The 12,939-nt window shown below is 45.8% G+C and overlaps 2 protein-coding genes across 2 annotated transcripts in view; both read right to left on the bottom strand.

The window, feature by feature from the left end:
* Positions 1-1,070: 1,070 nt before the first annotated feature.
* LOC115465974 (tubulin beta-4B chain-like) lies at positions 1,071-6,093 on the bottom strand. Its single transcript, XM_030196885.1, has 4 exons — positions 5,960-6,093; positions 3,760-3,868; positions 3,333-3,443; positions 1,071-2,501 (listed from the first exon to the last, which is right to left on the bottom strand). The coding sequence occupies exons 1-4, from the start codon at positions 6,014-6,016 to the stop codon at positions 1,444-1,446; spliced, it is 1,335 nt and encodes a 444-aa protein (XP_030052745.1). The 5' UTR covers positions 6,017-6,093; the 3' UTR covers positions 1,071-1,443.
* LOC115465973 (tubulin beta-4B chain-like) overlaps positions 1,071-12,939 on the bottom strand; it is a 31,325-nt gene continuing 19,456 nt past the window's right edge. Inside the window, exon 5 of the mRNA XM_030196884.1 lies at positions 1,071-1,433. The gene's annotated coding sequence lies outside the window, so the exon portion shown is untranslated. The remainder of the gene's footprint in view (positions 1,434-12,939) is intronic.

The raw sequence follows: 12,939 nt of genomic DNA, 5'->3' as shown, positions 1-12,939 counted from the left end.
TGCGATTGTACCTGAAAAACAGGGCTAAAAAAAAAAAACACAAGAGACCGGTCCGAGTAGGCCTAAAAGTGGCCTGTGCTGAAAAACAAAAGTAACTTAAAAGGCGGGCCAAACTCTAAGAAAAATAAGGGACTTTTCTTATTTATATATATATATATATATATATATATATATATATATAAATAAATATATATATATATATATATATATATATATAAATAAGTAAAACAAAGAAAATATAAAGAAAGCATGAACAATAAACCGCCGAAGGCACAAAAAATTAGCTTTCTCCTGGGCGTGTAACGAGAAGAACTGCTGCTTCTCACGTAGAGAAAACAAAACCAAGAAGGCATTCATGCATGTGTGATGGAGCGCTGCTTGCGCTCCAGAAAGCTCTCATTCTTTTTCTTTGCTATTCTATCGACGCAGGATCGTTTACCCACTTGTGAGAATGTAAGCCTGCTTGTCCTCGGAGAATCTAGGAGTAGCATGTCTGAAGTTCTAGCCTATGGAAGGCCTGTACAAAAGCAGCACTGAAATACCAAGTACCATCAGTAAGGTATAGGGCCAGATACGCTTGCATGCATTCTTCCCATAAAGATGAGAAAAGGCTTTTTTTTTTTCCTGGATTGGGGGAGGGTAGGGGTGAAGCACAAACACCATGGTTTGGAGCTTTTGTCAATATAAGCATCAGCTTGCGAAAACATGTTTGCAGTGTATTTATGCAAGAGAAACATCATCATCAATTGAACAAAGGGAGTTAATGGGGGAAGAAACTTGCTAATTGATGTAATGGTTGAATCTCCCAGTAAGGTAATGGGATCCACGCCCCCCCACCCCCTCCAGCTAGTAGGCTTACACTACACAAATGATTTCTAGTCAGATACTTGTTAGAAGTCACACAAAATGTTGACAACAGAAGTATTCACTTGAAATACAAAGCAGAGCATACCCCTAACTAAGGGAGGAGAGAAGCATATCTTCAAGCATTAGACAAGGAAGATCCTCCAAAGAGCAGCACAGCTAGCAAGATAGTTTTACCCTTCCCCATCCACAGAAGACAAACACAGTATCACATGATTCATCTTTATTGTGGTAATACACCATGTTCAGAATACACACATATTCTGTCCTCAATTCCCCTCTTCCCTCAAGTACAAGGTAAGTCCAGCAGTGAAATGAGGCCATAGTACATGATCACAAAAAACAGCAGCATAGACAGGGGAGACACAGATCTGAAAGAAGGGAACAAAATGCATTCAATTAACCACATTATACAGCACTATCATTTTAATACCCCAATGAAACCACAATTTTAACGAGTCTTCTAGAACATAGGTGTGGAGGCCCATGATAATCCAGTGCCATGCTCAGTCTAGTGCTGGCAATATGAGCCATTGGTGCAAATGGAGCAGCTCGAGCAGGAACGGGGTGTATGCAGGTTTATGCCACTTCCTCTTCTGCATCCTCCTCAAACTCCCCCTCCTCAGCAGTAGCATCCTGATACTGCTGGTATTCAGACACCAAGTCATTCATGTTGCTCTCTGCCTCCGTGAACTCCATCTCATCCATACCCTCACCCGTGTACCAATGAAGGAAAGCCTTGCGGCGGAACATGGCCGTGAACTGCTCCGAAATGCGTTTGAAGAGTTCTTGAATGGCAGTGCTGTTACCGATGAAGGTAGCTGCCATCTTGAGGCCCCGTGGTGGGATGTCACACACCGCCGTCTTGACATTGTTGGGAATCCACTCCACAAAGTAGCTGCTGTTCTTGTTCTGCACATTCAGTATCTGTTCGTCCACCTCTTTCATGGACATGCGACCACGGAACACAGCCGCTACAGTCAAGTAACGCCCATGCCGGGGATCACACGCTGCCATCATGTTCTTGGCATCAAACATTTGCTGGGTCAGTTCCGGCACAGTGAGAGCACGATACTGCTGACTACCTCGGCTGGTCAATGGGGCAAACCCAGGCATGAAGAAGTGCAGGCGGGGGAAGGGCACCATATTCACTGCCAGCTTCCGCAAGTCCGCATTGAGCTGGCCAGGGAAGCGCAAACAGGTGGTTACACCGCTCATGGTGGCAGAGACCAGGTGGTTGAGGTCACCATAGGTAGGCGTAGTCAACTTGAGAGTGCGGAAGCAGATGTCATACAGTGCCTCGTTATCGATGCAGAAGGTCTCATCTGTGTTCTCCACCAGCTGATGCACAGAAAGGGTGGCATTGTAGGGCTCCACCACAGTGTCCGACACCTTGGGGGAAGGCACCACACTGAACGTGTTCATGATTCTGTCAGGGTATTCTTCTCGGATTTTGCTGATGAGGAGCGTGCCCATACCAGATCCTGTGCCGCCGCCCAAGGAATGTGTGAGCTGGAAGCCCTGCAGACAGTCACAGTTTTCCGACTCCTTCCGTACCACATCCATCACAGAATCCACTAGTTCAGCTCCCTCTGTGTAGTGACCCTTTGCCCAGTTGTTCCCAGCACCACTCTGACCTAGAAGAGCAAGAACAGAAGTCAGTCTAACTGAATGTGAAACACGTGCTGTTTATACTGGATACTGCAGTAGGCTAGAGCATCCTGTGGCACCCCAGACACAAATAAATGCTGCTCTGCAGCACAAGTGCCTGTCCTGAACTGTCAGAACAGCTTCTGATGGGAAATGTGCTGCTCAATCTGTAGTATTATTAGAACAGACAGCATCTTGAAAAAGCTACAGGCTTCCTGTACAAGGATTAACTGCTGCATGCTACCAGTCATTTACTGTTGATGGCCTATATTTACTTATCCATCCCTAATGTCCAAAGCTTTCTACCAGCCTTGCTCCTCTATTTGTTATATTAACTCTGCTGCCTGTGGCTTCTTCGTGCAGTTCCTATTCTAATTGGTGATCATGTAAACAAGCTTTAAGATAGGACAGTGGTTTGATAGCTCTTAAGGATGACTTTACTGCCACAGTAAAGGCTCACTAGAATAGTTGAAATCATGCACAGTGCTCCCCAATTTTCAGCTTTTATTCAGCTTAAATCCCACGTAGCAGTTCAAAGGAATTTATATGTACAGGAGGTATTATTGCCGATTCCTCATTAGAGCTGGCGACAAGTCTTTACATGCAGGACAGTGGGAAGTCAGCTGGCATGTAATGTAGACGTTTTCAACTAAGTGAGGAAAAAGTATTCCCTGTGGAAATGCCCCTCCCCTACAAACCAATCCAGATCAGTCCCATCCTACCAAACCCTTCAAGTGCTCATATCCGAGCCTAACTGCTGTTCCACAAGCTCTGCTCACAAAGGGATGTGCAACACCACCTCTGATGAAAAGACTCACCAAAAACAAAGTTGTCCGGCCTGAAAATCTGGCCAAAAGGTCCAGAGCGCACAGAATCCATTGTACCAGGCTCTAGATCTACAAGCACTGCTCGTGGCACGTATTTCCCACCTGTAAAGCAAGAGCAGCACAGTAGAATTATGAAAAAACTGCCCCACAAGCAGCGACTCCATTCCAGAGTCAATTTTCCCCTCACTCAGCAAATGCTCTTCACCTGCCCGACCCGCTCTCCTTGCATGGTCACTACAGACTCACCCAGCCAGATACTGGAGAAACATTAAACAGTAACAGAATCTCACCCTCCTAGGCCGTAAGCTAGCAGTCTAAATAACACCCAAGGTATTCTTACCCTTCTCATTCTCTCCAAAACTGTCCATTTTCTAGCCCATGTAGTCTGCGCCCTCAGGCAAACCAAGTGATATCATACCTGAGGCTTCGTTGTAGTAGACATTTATCCTTTCCAGTTGCAGGTCACTGTCTCCATGATAAGTACCAGTGGGGTCAATGCCATGCTCATCACTAATCACTTCCCAGAACTACAGGAGAAGAAGAGTCATCAGTAGAGTTTGGACTGAAGGGAGCTTGTGAAAGTGTTTTCATACTCTGTCCACACACACACTTCGCTTGTGAATCTTGACTTTTTTTGACCATGGCCACATCAGTCCTCCATAAAGCAGGCAGATGTTCACAGCAAGCCAAATACAGCTGTAATAAGTACTGATCTAATAAAGCAGGGCCTCATCCCCTAAATTCAGGGCTCAAATCTTGTTAGCCTAAGGCACCAGCTTCAGGGTTATGGCCAAAAGACAGCCATCACCCAGGACGCTGCATGACAAGTGGTGCCATTAGGCACTTCAAGCTTCTGTATGGTGTTTGATTCACCTTCCTACCAACCCAAACCATTCTTAGAGGTGAACAAGGTCTAGGGCCCACCCTTTCTCTCGGGGTGGGGGGGGGGGGGGGTATCGATGTGCGTACCACTTAAGTTTAGTCACAAACCTCTGCAACCTGAAATATTTCAAAGGCAGCAGTTAAGACTGAAAGCTTACATTGATCCCTAGTGCAGAACCTCACTTACAAAATGGGGAAAAAAAAATTCCACATGCAAAGTTGACTATGGTTTGTGTACTACGTGCTCTTGAGAGATTTGCACATTTAGTGCACCATACTCATTTGCAGTTTTATGATGTGCATCACTTTGACAGGTCCCCTGATGAAGGCATATGTGCCGAAACAGTCTGTGTTGTGATTTCTTGTCAAGTGCATCCTGTATACTGCATGTGAACATTGCATTGACAGAATCTCGTTTTTTTAAAGACTATCTGAGTATCTCACATTATACTGTGGGGGGTGGGGGAGGAAACATTTGTTATACTGTAAATGCAAACAAGGACAGCATTGAACTTGCTATGAGTGGGAAAGCGCAGGGTACAAATGTAAGAAAAAAAAAATCTGCTCAATGTTTATTACCAGGGGCGTAGCCAGACCTCAAAGAGGGAGGGGGCCAGAGCACAAGGTGGGGAGGCACATTTTGGCTCACTTCCCAGCCGCAGCACCACATACCTTGGCTGGTGGGGGGGGGGGGGTCCACAACCCCTGCCAGCTGAACTGTTTTTCCCTACCCTTCTTCCCCTCACTTTGCACATACTCAATTTTAATGCAATTGAGCACACATGACAATTTCACTAAAACCAAAAGTGCACACGTGTGATGAGAGAAGGAGGGCGGACAATGTAAGGAGAGATTTACATGGTCGGGGTGTTATTGTTACCTTGGGACTATTTTAAAAAGTATTTTCTACAGAAGCTAGATACGTTTGCAAAACTCAAGGACGAGTACTGGAATTAGTATATTTTGTGGAAATAAATATTTAAAGAACCTTTTCTGTGCTGTTTGGAAGCAAGTTTGAAACAGAAAAACATCAGCTACAGCTGCCATTTTGTTTGAGTATTCAGTATTGCAGCTGGCTTTTTTGGACCTTTAAACTGATCTACAGATCAAAGCAGTAATATGGAAGTATTTTTGGCAGTATTTCTTCAAAGTGATCCTAAAGGGGGAGGAGGGGTTCACAGCTGACTTTTCATATAATAGGTGAACTGCTTTGGTTGTACCACAGAAAGGCAGTAGTATATGGAGTGCAAGAAGCACAGCTCTACCCCTAACAGAGTGCTTTTTGCTTATAATGCTGCTTCGTGTTCTCCACATCACTACAGCCATCCAATAGCATCAGGGCTAGAAGCTGGGACCTGTCTGGGTTATTGCCTTCTGCACTGGTTTCAGGTTACTGGGATCTTGTGAAGCAGAGTTGCCCTTTCACAGGACTCAGCAGGCAGAATGCAGGCGTGCCTCCTTCTGGCATTTGCACAGCCTCGTCTTGCTGCGAATGGGTGGAGTAAAGGAAGTGCACAGCAATGATTGAGCTGCTCACACCCAAACCTTAGTCATCTGAGGCTGCAAGATAACTCTCTACTCCCTTTCCAGGTGTGTTAATCCCTTCAAAGCATCAGACAGCAGACTCCAGGACCGAACTAGAAAGACATTTGCCTCTAAAGCACCTCTTCCCTCTCTAATCGCAGCAGATACCCCTCCCCCACGGCATTGAGCCCCCATTTCCCTCTGGTCCTCACCTTGGCTCCGATCTGGTTGCCGCACTGACCGGCCTGCAGATGAACGATCTCCCGCATCGTGTCTCTCGCGCCAACCAAGGACCCGAACCAAAGAAGCAGAAAGCGTCGTTCGCCTTCACGTAGGAACTAGAAAAAAACCAACTAGCGCACCGCTTCTTATACTCGTTGGCGTCGACGTCACCGCCTGCCAGAACGAGGCTCGGCAAGACGTCACCCATTCTCCCCTCGGCCCCGGTGGAGAACGCACGCAAGGGGCGGGGTTAGTTCACTTTTATAAAGAAAAAGTGCAAGGAGGGTACATGTGACTTGCTTTTGGCCAGTGTTGGAAAACAGGGTATTGTCGGTTTCGGTCGTTCTCAGAATGTGCTTATGTAAGGATATGTGGGACCCAGTGGTTGAGTTCACGTTTCTGCAGAATAACCTTAGCCTGGTGCAAGGATATGTGATCTCGTCCTACAGAGAAAGTGAGGCTTATGTTAAATTTTAAAAAAGCACACTCGCCGACCCTCATTGTGTTTGGCACCCAGTCATTCGCAATTGTTGGTGCCTATACTACCAGCCGGTATCTCATTTTGTTCTTTGAGAAATGCTGCGTTTGCTGACAATGAACGGGCTCCATCCCTGCCAGTTACGATTACAACTACTACTTAACATTTCTAAAGCGCTACTAGGGTTACGCAGCGCAGTACAATTGGAGCAGAGTCGGTGCTTGGCTTCATTGATACTGGAATGCATGAAGACAGGCAGCTTGTGATTCTTTGCTTATCATATGGGACCTTTTCTTGGGAAGATTGCTGATATATATTTGGAATGGATTGTTTAATTTCTGAGCAATAGAAGAAACAATTGCTTTGGGGAATCTGAGTACTTTGGGAGAGCCCATAGGCATCAGTTCTCTCTCAACCACTTTTTAATCTTAGCACCTTGAGCTCCTTTGAGTTACAGTGTGCACTGCTTTATGGTTGACACCCTATTCAGGGGAAGATGCACTAAAAAAAATCGTTAAAGCCCTTCCCTTAGCATGCATCAAGGAAAAGGAATGCAAATGAGCAGCTCGTTGTAGCTCACTTGCATTCTCTATTTCATCGGTAACCAGTTGGCCAGCTGAGTATGCGCAGAGCAGCCAAGCGTTATGCTGGCTGCTCTGCGCATTCCAAGGACGACCTTTATGGACGCCCACTCAAAAGACAACAAAAAAAGAATTACAAACCAAACTTCTAGCTCATTCGAGCTGTGGCAGCTGTAGCTAGGCGAGAGCCGGTGGTTGTAGGACGGGCTGGGGGAGTGCTGGTGATAAGGGCTGCAGTCCCGAAGAGCCCCGTATCTGGAGGGACTGTGGTGGGAGGAGGAGGCGGTGGTGGTGGCGGCAACGCTAGTTCCACCATACTGCTGGGGGGTGCCTCCTCCCACTCGGCTAAGTCTTGGAATCCTTCTCCTCGCGGTATGCCTTGGTCGGCTGCTTGGTCTGTGTCCTGAAAATGGGGCTAGTTCTGGGCAAGATTTCTACGGTCTGTGTCCTGAAAATGGCAGATACAAATCAAGGTAAGGTATACACAAGTAGCAGCACATATGAGTTTATATTATTGGGCAGACTAGATGGACCATGCAGGTCTTTTTCTGCCATCATCTACTATGTTACTATGTTGTAGGCAGCAGGGGTATCCCAACTTCTTCGTGTCTTTCGCTCCTTCCTGACAGTCTCTTTCTGCGGGCTCAGCTTTCCCTATCTCCAGCTGCCGACTGTGCTTCCTCCCGACGGCGGTGCTGGTGTTGCTCCCGTGACTTTTCCTTAGCCCGGTTGGCAGAGCGGTTGCAGCCAATCACAGCGCGTTTAGCTGTCATTGGTGTCAGCTAAACGTGCTGTGATTGGCTGAGAGAGATCTGAAGGAAGGGCATAATTGAAAGATGTCCAAATAGCTTTTTTTTTTATTTGGACGTCCTCGCACCCATCACAAAAAATCAGGGGGAAAAATGTCCAAGTGCTCGTCAGGGACACCCTTTTTTTAAGTGAAGGACATCCCTGACAAGCACTTGGACGTTGTTTCAAGTAAAGGACGTCCCTAATGAGCACTTGGACGTTTTTTTCCCCCAATTTTTTTTGGTTAAATTTATGGCAAAGTTTTTCAATCCCGCGCAGCCCCAACGAGAGGTACAGACCTCCCATTAGATTTTCCATGGTTAGGCAATCGGAAAACGGTAGTGCATCTCATTACAATACGATTTCTACACATTATAATACCGATTTGCTCATCTGCATTCCGTTTTCGTTAGCTGCTACTGTGATCGGAAAATGGCTCGGGGAAGCCTTTTGTGCATGCCACGGTTTACTACTTGCTCGTTAAGTTTAGTGCATCTGGCCCTCAGTTAGTCATTCAGTTACTTCACATTATTTGTTAGAAATTGGTAATGTTAATTATCCAAGCTATTATGACCATTTTCTGAAAATTCAACAAAAGCAGAATTGTAAGAAGATGGAAGAACTCCCAGCCTTTTTTCTGTTGGCTCTTTAAATATTACAATAAACCAGGGCACATCTAGTGAAACAGAATTTCAGGATATTCCCAAATGAATATGGATGAATCAGATTTGCATGTACTGCCTTCTTTATGTGCAAATGCATTAGGGAATCCTAAAAACCTGACTGCAATGAGAACCCCTGCACTAGATATACCTTTTGCAAATACATTCAGTCAATATTGGTCATGAACATTTTGTTTGTCCTATAAAAGGTCATCCAAAGCACTGGTTTCCAAACCTGTCCTGGGGGGACCCTCAGCCAGTCAGATTTTCCGGATAGCCACAATGAATAATCATGGCAGAGATGCATCTGAATCTCTCATGAATATTCATTGGGGATGTCCGCAAACCTGATGGGAACCACTGCTTCAGGTATAGATTACTGCGACTGGTACAGTTGGGTGCTAAACAGGATTCTTTTACATGACTATCTTGCATAGTGGAAACACAAGGGAGCCTTCACAGGATCAGATACAGAGTGTGTCTAACAGTTTCACATCAGACGTTCAGAATACTGTTCCTTATCTGCTAAACTGCCACATTTAGGCACACACATTTCCCCTGCTATTGGCATAAGTGGGCATACCTAACGGTTGGGACATAATGCCAATTTACGCTAGTACTTGATTATAGAATCTGGGTACTCAGATACTGCTATCAAATTCACACTCTACTTCTTGCCAGCTTTCTTCTGCTGTCCTTCTTTGAACTGTCCCCATAGTGTTTATATACCTTGGGCTAGAGGGCTTTTTTAAAAAATTATAAGGGAAGAGGGTTGTACCTTTGTAGAGAGCTGGGGTGAACAGAGGGGTCAGGGTTTATGAACAGCATCAGTGATATTCATTTTATTGTAATGCTGGAGGTGTTCACCCTGGAGCACAGAAGTGAAAAATTGACCCTTACTCATAATTGTGTCCTTCCACTACTGGCTAATTCCCAACTGATATACTTAGTTCAGTTCCATTAAATTTCCACAGAGGGCTAATTTATCAGAACCAATCCTCAACCTATCTGCTCTGCAGTAGCTAAAATTTCCCATTGATCACTTTGTTTAGTTATCTCAACAATTCCTTGAGAATTGATCTCAGCAGAGATACTTACAGCAGAAAAATATAAACTAGAGAAAATGCAAGAGCCCATCTAATCTTTCTTAGGACACCTGTTTCCCAATAGAGTGTATGCATATAATCAATTTCTTCACAAGAGAAAGGAAGCAAAACTGGAAATTCCTGGGTGTAGAAAGTAGCTCCTCATTTTGGCATGACATGTATCAAGCCCTGGGTTGATAAAAGCAGGGAACAGTTGGGGTACTTTCAACAATCTCCCAACTTTCTCTAACCCATCGTCTTACCCTTTCAGACAGAGGGAAAGTAACTCGATCACAGTTAAAATTAACTGATGACAGGGTGAATGGGAGGGGTCTCACGTAGGCAAGCATACCGATTTCAAGCTCGTCCATGGTAGAGAGCTCCTTAAATACCCTACTGTCACTAGGATGGATCATTTAATTTAGAAGAAGCTCAGAGACACAGCAACACCTCTGCCACCCCACCCTCCATCAGTTATGTCACCAATAAGTGCATATAAAGAGAGACAAGCCTTCCTACAACATCATTTTAATTTCCACCAAGCAGTTTGCCTACCAACTAGTTCTGCACAAATAAGCAAGGGAGACGCAGGCATTATTAAACCAAAATCCTTCCCTCTTCAACAATACCTACAAATCCAAGACCTTCTGCAGCTCCTAAAACGAGCTGCTCCAACTATCAATAGCAGCCACAGGAGAACTAGACTGGCTGCCCAACCCTACCCCCTTAGGGCCCAGCTCAGGCAGCCTTGGGGGAGGTGACTCACTGATCCTCAGCTCATCATCTTCCTCAGTCCCAGAGCCCGGTACCAGCATCACTGGCAAAGGTAACCTGAAGATTTTCCATACAGCAAATCTGCTGTGTCCATGGCCTAGCATGGACACTGTGAGCTCTGTTCTTCACTGCAACCGTAGTTTCAGCGGGAGAGGGACATAGCAGACATGACCCTTAGTCCACTCCTCATAGGGCTGCAAACTACCTCACCAGAACAAGCTTATTACTCCTACACCCAAGTCCTCCAGAAGAATTCCAGCTTCCTTGAGCTAAACAGCATCGCCAAGGCAAGAAGCAGAAAAGGAATTCATTTTTACTCTTAAGTCCTGTACTACGCCTCAGAAACAACTCCTTGCTTTTGCAGTGCACCGGAGCCTGCAGGACCTCCAGCTTGCCAAGTGGTAGGCCCCATTTTCAGTGGCACCTGTTTCCAGGCAGAGTTGAAGTACAACGTCCAGACGGCTCCTGGCCATGATGTACCCCACTTTATCAATTGAAGGTCTCCGACTCCGCCATCAAGGTCCAAATCTCCAAATTCCTATTCCTTGTGGCACGACTCCTGATTTCCATCAGGCACAAAATATATCAAAGCACTATGCTCACTTTGAAAATTCAGGCGCACCAGCTCTGAGTTCTCCACTGCCAACACTCCATGCTGCAAGATCTGGAGGAGGTTTTAGCTTCCTCAGCCATAGATGGGCTACAGCACTGACCTTAACTTCTGCTTGTAATTCAGAAGGCATCTTACCACTTTGTAAAAACTATTTACAATACCTCCTGAATAGCAGCAGCCAGTGCCATAGGCACACACCATACTACTTGGCTAAAAGCATCAGACCTCAGGGAAGACCTGCATGACTGTCTTGCAGATGCTCCTGTTTGAGAGACACGCTCTTGGGGAACACAAGGACACGGTCTCAAATTAAGAACTGATCTACTCTGCGAGAACTTTTCACCCAGTCTCAGGAGCAGAGTACCCCACTATAGGAAATCTGCTCAGTCCCCTTACAGAAAATCTTACCATCAACAATTCTTCCATCAATTCTACCCTTGAAATGCTACACCCCCTACAGCAGACTTACCTTGTAGGACACTGATCAACAGTCTTACTCAACATGCCAAAGACCACATGTGCCCAAGCATCAACGTCACAGCTTCTCTCTGTTAAATCTACCCCTTCATTCTGGCACTCTACTGGTCAGGAGAAAGATGTACCTCTTTGTGCAGGCCTAGCAGGAAATCACATCAAACAGCTAAGTCAACACTATAGTTGCCAATGGATTTCAGCTGAATATCCTCATCTTCCTCTACACCATATTCCCATTTTAGTAGCAGAGGCTGACACTGTAATCTGCAACAAGGCTGTGGAGAAAGTGTCCTCTGAACACCAGAGCAGAGGGGTTCTACTCCAGATTTCTCCTCATCCCCCAAAAGACCAGGACGCTCAGACCCATTCTCAGCCTCCAACACCTCAGTCTCTATCTGAATTAAAAATTCAGAATGAGCACCCTCTCCCACATTGGCTATTTTCCTTTAACCTCAGATGCATATTCCCACATCTCCATCCACCCCAACTACTGGAAATTTGATTCACATTTGTGACTCGACACTGCCAAAACAAAATACTCCCTTTCTGACTCCAGTCAATGTCAAGGGTGTTTACCAAGGGTCCTGTGGCGGTTTGTGCACCCATATCTCGACGATTGGCTTCTCTCTACTCATTCCATAAACACCCTTCACATCACACCACAACCAGCCTGCAGCTAACTCAACTATGAAAAGTTTAACCCCACCCCCACCCAGTCCTTCACATTCACTGGAGGAGACTGGACATGACTTCCACTACTGCCTAACTGCTAAAAGAACATTGACAAGCCACAGCATACAACATCCTTAAACTCCTTGGCCACATACCGGACTTCATGTGCATCTGTTTCAGTAGCATCTCAAACCCTACTAGAACCAGGAGATACAACCCCTCAACAGGCTTATTCCAATTGCTCCAGCCCTTTGCCAGATCCTCCAGTGGTACGCATGTCTGATGCCCAAAGAGCCAAATGCCCCTTCTACTCTCTGGTGTGTCAGCTCACCATCACAACCGATGCTTTCCCCTCCTAGGCTAGGGAGCCCACATAGCATACATAACACAGGGATTGTGGTATCCACAAGAACATTCCCTTCACCTAAACCAACTAACTGAACGGTGTACAACATACTTCAGGCCTTCCAACCATGGCTTCACCAGAAGCATATCTTTATCTGCACAGAGAACCTGGTGGCAATGTTCTATCTAAACGGTAGTTCCAGCTCCTTGCGTTATGTCACAAAGCCACTCACATTTGGCACTTTGTTCTCACTATACCAGCCTCCCTGCAGGCAATGTACCTTCTGGGCCAGCAGAACCAGATTGCGGACTCTCAGCCAGAAGCTAGACCCCATGAGTGGCTGCTTGATCCAGTAATCTCATCAATTCCTCAAATGGAGGTTTCTGCAAATAGATCTGTTTGCAGCACTGAACAATGCAGTGTGCTCTCAGCTGTTCCATCCAACCACGCAATGCTGTCACCATAGCTCAAGATGCATTCTCTGTCCCCTGGGGAG

Source organism: Microcaecilia unicolor, chromosome 3, assembly GCF_901765095.1.
Source record: "Microcaecilia unicolor chromosome 3, aMicUni1.1, whole genome shotgun sequence".
NCBI lineage: Eukaryota > Metazoa > Chordata > Amphibia > Gymnophiona > Siphonopidae > Microcaecilia > Microcaecilia unicolor.
This window is presented reverse-complemented; position numbering and strand designations above follow the sequence as displayed.

What these genes read in the sequence shown, in the direction of transcription:
- LOC115465974 (XM_030196885.1), bottom strand. Translation starts at nt 6,016, where the DNA reads ATGCGGGAGATCGTTCATCTGCAGGCCGGTCAGTGCGGCAACCAGATC. An exon ending in GCAACCAGATCGGAGCCAAG is followed by an intron (nt 3,869 to 5,959) that starts GTGAGGACCAGA and finishes CTTCTCCTGTAG; the next exon opens with TTCTGGGAAGTGATTAGTGA. An exon ending in GCCGGACAACTTTGTTTTTG is followed by an intron (nt 2,502 to 3,332) that starts GTGAGTCTTTTC and finishes TTGCTCTTCTAG; the next exon opens with GTCAGAGTGGTGCTGGGAAC.